The following is an 11,133-nucleotide window of genomic DNA, read 5'->3' as shown; positions in this document are numbered from 1 at the left end:
GTTAAACCACTTGCCTCTTACCACTGCAGTCTGGGTTTGAACCCATTCAGGATTGTCAGTGGCTGAGTGGTTAAACCACTTTCCTCTTACCACTGCAGTCTGGGTTTGAACCCATTCAGGGTTAGATTAAATTTACCACGCTGTAAGTCAGAAGAGTGTCTTTCAATTTGACTCTACCGAACAACACAGGTTTTCCCCGGGTACTCTGGTTTCCTCCTGCACTAACACTAACACTGAACCTTCCTCCTGTTATTGGGCAATGCCTGTTGGATGGTTTATAAATCAAGAAATTAATTAAATAAATTCACTTATATAATACCAGTCCTCCTAATCTTCATTTGCTAATCTTGTGCAAGGAATTGAAAACTGTCCCTAGTGGGAGGTATTCAGTTTACATCAGGTTGTTTAAGATGATATTTTAAATTGTGTCGATTTGACTTATTGTAGTATGCACCTCAAAAATAACAATCTCAAACTTTTGATGTTACTATCTTCAAGACAACTAAAACCCATCGACTGTTGGTGAAACCTGCAATAGCTGAAAATGGGACATTTTTTTCATCAAATAACCAAAGAATATTTTATAAAAATTGTTCTGTTACCTTAAAAAGACATTACATCTGTTAATTAGTGGTCAGTATTTTCTGTAGGTTACGGGTAGTGTAGCAGCAAGTTTTAATCTCGAGTGAAAACTCTATTTTGAATCTGTCACCATGTTAAAACTGTACTAGTTCTAACTTGATTATTATTTTTTGATCAGACAACCACGATATATTCACTGAAAATTGTCAAAATACCAATAGTTACACATTCTACATGTTAACCAATGGTCAATGTTATCCATAGGCAGTACAGAAATGGTTTGAAATTGTGATCACCACTGAGGGCGCTAATTTTTGAGTGTGGACTTGATTTGATTTATCATATACATGTATATACAGCGAGTTATAAAATTAGTGCTGCTCCTAACAATCTTAGTAAGCCTCTGATACAAAAAAGATGCTGTAAATAAATAAATAAATAAATAAATAAATAAATAAAATACAGCTACAAAAAACAGGCTACCCACAGATGATGCGATACTGTTCACTGTGTACGATATTATGAGTAAGTTATTGTACCTATAAACAAACCATTTTCAATAAAACAATTCTAGTTGCGGCTAGTGCAAGAAAAAAGCATCAGGGACACCATCCCAATTTTGAGAGTTAAAAATGGTACCGAAATTTTAGAATCCAATATGGCTGTTGAATAAAATAATAAATTTATTACACAACTGTATCATCAGTGAACAAGGTAAACAACAACAACAACAACAACAACAACAACAACAACAATAATGACAGAACAATTTTTACATAAATATAAGTATGTAAGTTTTTCAAAAATTTGGGAAGAGGAAGATGATTTTGCATAATACTTAAAAAAGATACATTTCTATTGATACTACTAATTGTTAAATTATATTAACTGTGTGAGAAAATAACAGAAAACAAGATGGTGAACCCAAAATTTCTTTATTAATTCAAAAGGACTTCTCGTATAGCAAAGTTTGGAGAGATTTCAAGAATTTTGATTTTCAGGGAATTTTGTCCCTCAGGCTTATTTTATTGTAACAATTCTGATTGTAAACTATTCATGAATTTAAGGAAAATAAAGACGTTCCATATATGGGTTGTTTAAAATTAATTTTAATGTCTATATTTAAAAAGAGATGTCTAGAAGAGATTCTTAGTTGGCAGTTAGATGTGGTCATTTATATCCTTATTTGGCAGTTAGAAGTAGTTGTTCATGTCCTTATTTGGTAGTTAGAAGTTGTCATTCATATCCTTATTTGGTAGTTAGAAGTGGTTATTTATATCCTTTCAAGAATACATAACTACATGTATAACTATGGAGATCAGTTCTTTTGAGATCATTTAATAGGGGTTGCTATCCTGAAGATCAGTTCTTTTGAGATCGTCTAATAGGATAACTGAGGATACTTACATCCCAGTGGTTCTAGGTTATAGTTATGTATTCTTGAAAGAGTCTACTGATTTAGAGTTGACAACAAAGGTTATTCATTGACATTAATTTCTTTTGACAGTTGATAATCCTTCTGCAAAGATATGGAGAAACCTCTATTTGACTAATTTTGTAAATGTAACGAGCTGAAATCCATAAAATTTAAAGTCGGCAAGTACATGTATGTACATTTAGACATTATTTTGGATTGTATATGTTGCATCATAATCACTAGAACTGAACACAGGGGTTATACTCCAAACACCCTTGGGAAATAACAAAGATATTTTAGTCATGATATTCATATTACGTTTTGGTTATGGAATACTCTTGGAGTCACTCCCCCCGGGGAAATAGAAAAGATGTCTAGACATGATGTTCATATGGAATATTCCTGGAATCAATTTGAAATAATTGTATATGGTTCTAAAAATAAAACGATTATTGACGCTGACAGATTAAAACCATCATTTACTTCCCACTGAACACTTTTTACTTATTGGAAACAAGAACGTGTCGGATGTAGGAGGCCCTTTAGAGGCTTCAAATTTCAAACCATACATGTACATATTATTGAAAGCCTTAGAGTACTCGAATATTGTCTTCAATATATATCCCATTTTTACTCTCAATTCATTGTTATATGCCTACATGTACATGTAAACATGTTATCAAAGTTGTTCTAGCTATTACATACTCTTATCTACTTTAATAATTTCAAACTGTGCCACTCTGTATGCAAGCTTTCTCTCCTCTCTTGCTTTAATGAACTCTCTGTTTGAGTCTGTATATAGTCTCTCTCCCTCCCTCCCTCTCCCGCTTGCTCGCTCTCTCTTTCTCTCCCCCCTCTCTCTCTGTTTGATACAACCATACAGAAACCAATAAGAAACTGCATACTGTACACTAACATAGCAAGGTTGTAATTTCTTTTATTACTCATGCAAAATGAGAGAATTACAGTGTCTTACAAACTTGACATTTTTTGTGTGCCCTGAGCACTCTCATCCTTCATCTGTTGTTTGGCAACATTTGGACCACAGACCCAATGTCGGTAAACTTTTTGACCATCAATGAAAGTGTCTGCAAACTTTCTAAATTTTGACCTTGACCTTAAAGGTCAAATGACAGATTGTTCAATAACCGATTTTTGTGCTGTCATTGTTCAAGTGTCTACACCCACATTGTTTGAGGGAAGCTTTCTATTCAGACACTGACATTTGACCTTGACCTTAAAGGTTCCTGAGTTATACCTACTGTTTGTATACATGACAGGCAGAATGTAAACTTAAAGTAAGAAGGCAAATACAACAATTTTCAAATTCTGTTTATTCATACAAGACTGTAAATTGCCCTATTAAACTTTCAAAAAAGTACAGATTTTGATTATTTTTAAATCTTCAGTTGTTCATTTTACTCTTTTGACTTAGTGTCAACATTTACAGCTTGTTTCTTAGCTACCGTTCCTGTTGTAACATCTCCATCACTATCAACTTTTCTCTTCTTTTGTTGTTCAATTTGTTCTGCAATGGTTGCCTTGGCAACCTTTAGGATTTCAGTTGCACCATCTTGTTGTAATGCCTTGGCAAGTTCTGTTCCAAGTTTCTCTGCAGTCAACATTGCATTCTGGGAGTGTTCTGGTGCAACAATGCCAACATAGTGTTTGGAATTTGTTTCCTCCTGTGAAGAGAGATGATGAATGCTTCAATACTACGTGTATCATGACACCAGACTTGATCTGTATACTTCATGTAAGGTATGCATGCATACTAATGTAAAGAGTGCCACCAATGGCGAGTGTTCATATACGGATTATTCCTTTTTTATACAGGACATCTGACAAGCTTTGTAAGAATTTTCACAAATTTATCACAAAGCTGCAGTGATTGTATCCTTTCTAACAGTGTGATGATGTGGACTTCAACTCTGTTTCCATAGGAACAAGCTATCTATTTATCAACTTCGTGACATCATCATACTAATTACTACATTTATATATGTATTTCAATGATGTCTTATCTGGACATTACCAAGGGTTAAGTTAGTCACTTCCAGTCTAGCATCCACACAAGTAAACACAATTATGTTTTAAAGATCTACACTGAATTCGAAGAATACTTTTATTGGAAGACTGTAACTGTGTTTGTGTTACTGTAATTATTTTAGTGTGTATATGTATTCTCATGTGCCTTTTATATTTTGGTGAAGCGAAAGGAAAATTTCCGTAAATGGACAATAAAGTTATATTCTATTCTATTCTAGTGTAACAAAAGGTTATAATGCACTATAGTTCAGCTTAGCAAAGAGCACAGTCTAGTTGCTAGACTGTAAGATATGTCGTGTTGTTCAGCCCTATCAGGCTTCTTGAGTGTTGGCTGATAGCATGGCACGAATGTCTGTATCTTACAGACTACATGTATCTAACTGCTAGACCAGATTGGGCTGTTCTGCTTGCTTGAAAAGTAACTGAAGGTTGCCACTGAGGGTGCTGTGCCCAGACAGACATACTCATAAACTTTTCAGCTTTATTTAGCAACCCCTAAAGTACAGATCCAAGGTCTTATTACAAGACTACAAAGAGCATTCCGATTTTGATTTGCTCTGGTCACCTAGCCTCATCACTCATGACAACTTCCATAGTTACAGCTCACCTCTAGGTGGCAGTATGATCAGCTTTTGAGTTGCTCTGGTCACTTTGCCTCATCAGAATGACAACTTCCATAGTTACAGCTCACCTCTAGGTGGCAGTAGAATCAGCTGATTGTAAAAGCTATTTACTAATTTACACTGTCTGTGTGTTATATATAACCTTTGTACATCATTTGATTTATCAAGCTGATATGTATATGTTTGGTCAAATCCTGTAAAGTCTTGGTCCATAAATCTATCCAACCTGGGTTGGTTTATTTGTATGGAAGTCAAGAGTTCACATTAGGGGGAAATGGCTATAGTAAATTATGTATTGATGATGAAGCAACTTTTGTACAGTAAAAACTGACTTTGTGTACATATACCATATTTGGTTAAAACCTGGCATTGATGTCTGTATTGTTACTACACATACCTGGTTGTCATCCTCTGGTTCAGTAAGACTTTTTGTCATAGAGTGTTGAACACACTGAGACCCATCAAGACTAAGAGCTGCACCAGATACCACTAACTGAAATATAAAAGTACACGCTATTAGTTAGTAAAAGAGAAATTACAAGTCTAGAGTAATTTACATGTACATGAACATACCTGCTGGATTTACCCGTAGTTCTAATTTGGACAGTGTACTGTGATCAACTGAAGAAGAGGACCTTAGTCTCTTTAACATATTTGGGTTAGTAATGTATGGTTGACGGTTTTTATGTATTGATGATGAAGTATGGTTGTATGTATGGTTGACAGTTTTTAAGATCATTTCACACTGCACTATTCAGGGGATGTCACTCTATGCAGGGGATGTCACACTATTCAGGAGATGTCACTCTATTCAGGGAATGTCACACTATTCAGGTGATGTCACTTATCAGGGGATATCACTCTATTCAGGGAATGTCACTCTATTCAGGGGATGTCACTCTCTTCAGGGGATGTCACTTATTCAGGGGATACAATAAGAGAGCCTGTGCTCACTTTGTTGTCCGCAATTTCACTATGAACTGCTACAGGAGCACTGCATCCACCCTCTAGTTGCCGTAGAAACGCCCTTTCACTAATACACCTCAATAAGGTATCTTTGTCATGTAGCTTGGATAATAGTTTGATGGTTTGTTTGTCTTCTTGTCTTGCCTCCACTGCTAATGCTCCTTGGCCTACAGCATACATACAGACTGAAGGATCTAACACCTAAAATAAAAGTCAGAGTTAGTTGGTAAGCATCAAATGTATGTACATAGAAATCAGTGTTAGTTGGCAGGCATCAAATGTATGTACATAGAAATCAGAGTTAGTTGGTAAGCATCAAATGTATGTACATAGAAATCAGAGTTAGTTGGTAAGCATCAAATGTATGTACATAGAAATCAGTGTTAGTTGGTAAGCATCAAATGTATGTACATAGAAATCAGTGTTAGTTGGCAGGCATCAAATGTATGTACATAGAAATCAGAGTTAGTTGGCAGGCATCAAATGTATGTACATAGAAATCAGAGTTAGTTGGTAAGCATCAAATGTATGTACATAGAAATCAGAGTTAGTTGGTAAGCATCAAATGTATGTACATAGAAATCAGAGTTAGTTGGTAAGCATCAAATGTATGTACATAGAAATCAGTGTTAGTTGGTAAGCATCAAATGTATGTACATAGAAATCAGTGTTAGTTGGCAGGCATCAAATGTACGTACATAGAAATCAGAGTTAGTTGGTAAGCATCAAATGTATGTACATAGAAATCAGTGTTAGTTGGCAAGCATCAAATGTATGTACATTGTAAATTATGGTTTTTATTAATACTCCAGAATTCAGCTTTTTTCAGAAGCATGCTGTTGTGTAATTTTAGTCTTTGCATTGTGTGTAATTGGTTTTCTAAAAATGTGACATGGGAACAGCACCCTCTGGAGCATGTTAAAGTATGTGGAGTCTTAGAATATTATAAAGAATTTTGGCACATAAGCTAGTCCATCAACAATTGCTGTGTCACTAATGAACCGTTATCTTGTCAGATTGTAGAATTTCATCATAAATTTTATTATGTAGCTTTGATATTTGATGGTTTGTTTGAATTCTTGTCTTGCCTCCACTGTTACAACTATGTCTTTATAACATGAAAATGATGTTTCTCGTTTTTTATATTTGAGAAAAAAAATGTGTTACAAGTGACATGCTACTCTTTATCAAGAAAATTTGAAATATTGTGATTACAAACTAACCTGACTGACTCTATTCTGCCATCCCATTCTTTCCAAACCTGCCTTGGCTAAAATCAATGCACTATAGACATCATGTTCATCCAGCTTACGAAGTCTGGTATTCAAATTACCTCTCTGTTTGTTCAAATAAGGAACACAATGCCCATATTTGGTATATATGCAAATTAGTGTCACTATTGTCATCGAGTTAACAAAGTCTGGTATTCAAATATACCTGTTTCTCCAAATAAGGAATACATTGCCCATATTTGGTATATATATGCAAATTAGTGTCACTATTGTCATCTAGTTAACAAGTCTGGTATTCAGATTACCATTGTTAGTCACAATAAGGCATACAGTGCCCATATATGGTAAAAATGCAAATTAGTATTAATTTATTCAAATTATGAATACAAGTTTATCATCTAGTCTACCAAAGTCTGGTATTCAAATTACCTCGCTATTAGTCCAAATAAGGAATTACATTGTCCATATATGGTAGCAATGTGCAAATACATTGTAAGTATTAAATTTAGCTACACTTATTGACACAATGATGTTTGGTCAATAGTCAAGGATACAACATCTTGGAACTGAAGGTGTGGATATTTTCTTTGAAGCTGTGCTATTCTTCTCAATGAACTTGTACCAATAACACTACATTAAAGAGAAATTGAAGATTTTTGTGTATACTGGTTATATCATTGTTTTTAACGGTAAAATACATCATTATTCTCTAATTAACTAACCACTGAGTGATATGAAACACACCATGCTGTACATGTACACGCTGTTACAGATATGAAACACACCATGCTGTACATGTACACGCTGTTACATGCATTATTCTCAGACTGGTATTAGTAATGAAGTTTTTAATATGTAATACTGTACCATTTTAGAACTTTAGACTAAGTGAAACACTAAAACAGGATAAAATTCTCATTGTGGAAACAGAGGAATCTCTCTCATCATAATTTATGTATACATGTATGTGATCATCCAATACATTGAACGTTCAAGCTGCATGTCATTATGTCAGTACAAATCAAGTGGTGTCAAAGGTCACATCGGGTTAAAGGTCATACAAGTTCAAAGGTCATACAAGTTCATGTACCTGTTTTCTGGAAGACTTTCTAGTGATTTCCCAGCATGCTTTGGGTGTAAAACGACAGCATCATGAGGGTCGTCTCTCCTAGATTAATATAGAAATAGAAATCACAATATTCTGACATATAAAATTGATGGCAGCAGTGTATTTTAAACCAACAATATTGATGATAGACAGTTGGTTTTATCTGTGAACAGTTCTATTGTTTTTGAGTTGGAAGGGGCTGGGCAGAGTGAAGAGATAAGATAGTTACTTGTACACATCACTTATGAATAATGACAGCATAGGTTCATTGTATCTATAACCATACCATGGGGAGAGGGGGGGGGGGAGGGTTATAAATATTTTGTCAGAGTCCCTGATTGGTAACTATCACCAGATTCTCAATCTTATTATTTTCTATCTAGGTTAGTTGGCTGATAGTTTCCCTAGTCATACACAGGAGTTATTTTCTATCTAGGTTAGTTGGCTGATAGTTTCTCTAGTCATACACAGGAGTTATGTTTCCACTGTTTTCTAACCAATCAGAGTGAACCTTTCAAAACACTTCACGGTATAAAAAGATGAGAAGTCTTACTCGCATATTGCAGCTATAACCATACCAGGTGGCAAAACGTCTTACTTGCATACTGCAGCTATAAACATACCAGGTGGTAAAAAGTCTTACTTGCATACTATACCAGGTGGTAAAAAGTCTTACTTGCATACTATACCAGGTGGTAAAAAGTCTTACTTGCATATTGCTGCTATAACCATACCAGGTGGTAAAAAGTCTTACTTGCATATTGCAGCTATAACCATACCAGGTGGTAGTGTGGAGGGCAAATCTTTCAGTGAGTGTACAACAAGATCAACTCTGCCATCTTCTAAGGCCACTTCCAATTCTTTAGTAAATAAATTCTTCTCACCAATTTTAGACAAAGCTTTGTCTAGAATTTTATCACCAGTGGTTGATATGGAAACTGCAAGATGAAAAAAACCAAATCAATTATGATGGTAAAATGTAATGAAAGTGAAGCCGACTTTGCCCCTGCAGTATTTTCTCATACTTGTGAATCCAAGTCAAGTCATTTTCACCATCTCTGCAGCACATGACCTCTCTCTATGCAGTAAAGAGACAGACTGATATTACTGTAGACTGTCGACAGTCGCTCGCGCCTTTTTTTCCTACGTTTTATCTAAACTTAAGTCGCTGCCACACTCCAATTCGGCGCAACACTACTATAATCGCATACTGATATCGAGGGCTGAAGGCCCGAGCTTTGGCCCTTGATATCAGTATGCGATTATAGTAGTATTGCGCCGGATCTGAGTGTGGCAACGACTTAAGTTTAGATAAAACGTAGGAAAAAAAGGCGTGAGGGACTGTCGACAGTCTAATATTGCTGGTGCAACTAAATGGGTATTATGTCATGAAGTGTGAAGCTCCAAACATTGTTTATTACCCATGATGCCTCACTCCAATGTAAAAGAGATCTGGTCTGAGTAAATTTTGAGAAAATTTGTAGCTGTGTTACACAAACATTACATGTATCAGGATTGGAGTTACACAAACATTACATTTATCAGGATTGGAGTTACACAAACATTACATGTATCAGGATTGGAGTTACACAAACATTACATTTATCAGGATTGGAGTTACACAAACATTACATGTATCAGGATTGGAGTTACACAAACATTACATTTATCAGGATTGGAGTTACACAAACATTACATGTATCAGGATTGGAGTTACACAAACATTACATGTATTATCAGGATTGCAGAAAATGGATTTTTGTGGCTAAATTTCTCATTATAACAAATGCAGCTATTAACATGAAATCAGCCTCATGTTAAATTTGTCAGATATGTTTCACCATAGATGGATGGATGGACATCATTATTATTGGTACATTGGTTGATTTTTAATTGACAGATATTAAATGTCTTACAAAGTGTTTGGGTTTCATTACCATGAGAACAATTCCAGGGAAAACATCACGGTGACTGTGTATTAAAATAGCAGTAATAATATTGGAGCTAGTATAAAAATACACTTTAAAATTCACTTACTTATTTCAAAGTTTGTATCTGGATAATGCTTCTTTAGTGAATCAATCACATGATTGGTTTGTATTAACGCCAACTGTGGTGGATAAAAGATTAGATTAGAATAGATTAGATTAGAATAAGATATAACTTTATCAGAACCATATAGAAAATTGACGATTCTATTTGTGTACATAAGTGTAATAAAGATATCAAAGAACACTGCAATGAAATAGGCTAATGTTAGAAGTATATGTCAAACAATTTCCTTGATTATATATTTTTACATGAGTTTAGATACATACAAAAAAATAAATAAAAAATATAAACGTAAAAATCCATGACGAAAAAAACCACAAGTGGGTAGAAAAGATGAAGTGAGTACTTCAGACTGCAATAAATTTTGTTGCTGTTGGAAATTTGAGAATTAATAGCTCGCGCAGCGGCTCAATAAATAGTTCGCATACACGTCCTATATACTCTGCGATTTTTTGGGTGGTTTTACCCAAGGATGCATTTCGGCGCAACGACTATGCATGCGCATTCTATATGTTATTTGCATTCTCCACACGGAGGGTGCTATCTACAATATCATCATGACGCAGCCCAGGCAGCCGATCACAAATGAAGCTACCCTGTACAGCTGCGTGAGCTTGCCTAGTAATGATATTAGCATGGATTTATGTTTTTGTCTACAATTTGTGAAAGGACATGAACTATCCTCTACAACAGCATAGTGTATGAAATTCACAATGCTCTAAATTTGATTCAAATGGCAAGTGTTTGGCCTCGGATTGGTAAAACTCTTCATCTAAATTTATAGTGATTTCTGTAACGTCGGGGAGTGAAATAAATACACTGGAACCGACTGGGTGTACTTTACTTATACTTTATTGATGTGTAGATGGAACTTTTTTTTATGAGCGGGAACAACCCATAATATTACATGATCATTATAGCAACATATGAGTGATGTCACAGTGGGGCGGAGCTTATGATTGACAGTTGTAAACCTAGTTTGAACATTACAATTTCTTTCTCTCAATCATGGATATCAGGCTGGCAGAAACACATTAATGGTTACCTTGGCATGGAAAGAATCACTTTAAATTGATTACACAAAAAATAACATTTTAAATTAAA

At 35.0% G+C, this 11,133-nt stretch overlaps 1 protein-coding gene across 1 annotated transcript in view; it reads right to left on the bottom strand.

Moving 5' to 3' along the window:
• Window positions 1-3,000: 3,000 nt before the first annotated feature.
• LOC144439701 (porphobilinogen deaminase-like) overlaps window positions 3,001-11,133 on the bottom strand; it is an 8,783-nt gene continuing 650 nt past the window's right edge. Inside the window, exons 2-9 of the mRNA XM_078128937.1 lie at window positions 10,015-10,087; window positions 8,732-8,915; window positions 7,960-8,037; window positions 7,424-7,499; window positions 6,861-6,974; window positions 5,626-5,838; window positions 5,069-5,164; window positions 3,001-3,684 (exon numbers count right to left, since the gene is read on the bottom strand). Coding sequence (XP_077985063.1) covers window positions 3,418-3,684; window positions 5,069-5,164; window positions 5,626-5,838; window positions 6,861-6,974; window positions 7,424-7,499; window positions 7,960-8,037; window positions 8,732-8,915; window positions 10,015-10,087 — 1,101 coding nt within the window. The 3' untranslated portion in view covers window positions 3,001-3,417. The remainder of the gene's footprint in view (window positions 3,685-5,068; window positions 5,165-5,625; window positions 5,839-6,860; window positions 6,975-7,423; window positions 7,500-7,959; window positions 8,038-8,731; window positions 8,916-10,014; window positions 10,088-11,133) is intronic.

This window comes from Glandiceps talaboti, chromosome 9 (genome assembly GCF_964340395.1).
Source record: "Glandiceps talaboti chromosome 9, keGlaTala1.1, whole genome shotgun sequence".
Classification (NCBI taxonomy): domain Eukaryota; kingdom Metazoa; phylum Hemichordata; class Enteropneusta; family Spengelidae; genus Glandiceps; species Glandiceps talaboti.
This window is presented reverse-complemented; position numbering and strand designations above follow the sequence as displayed.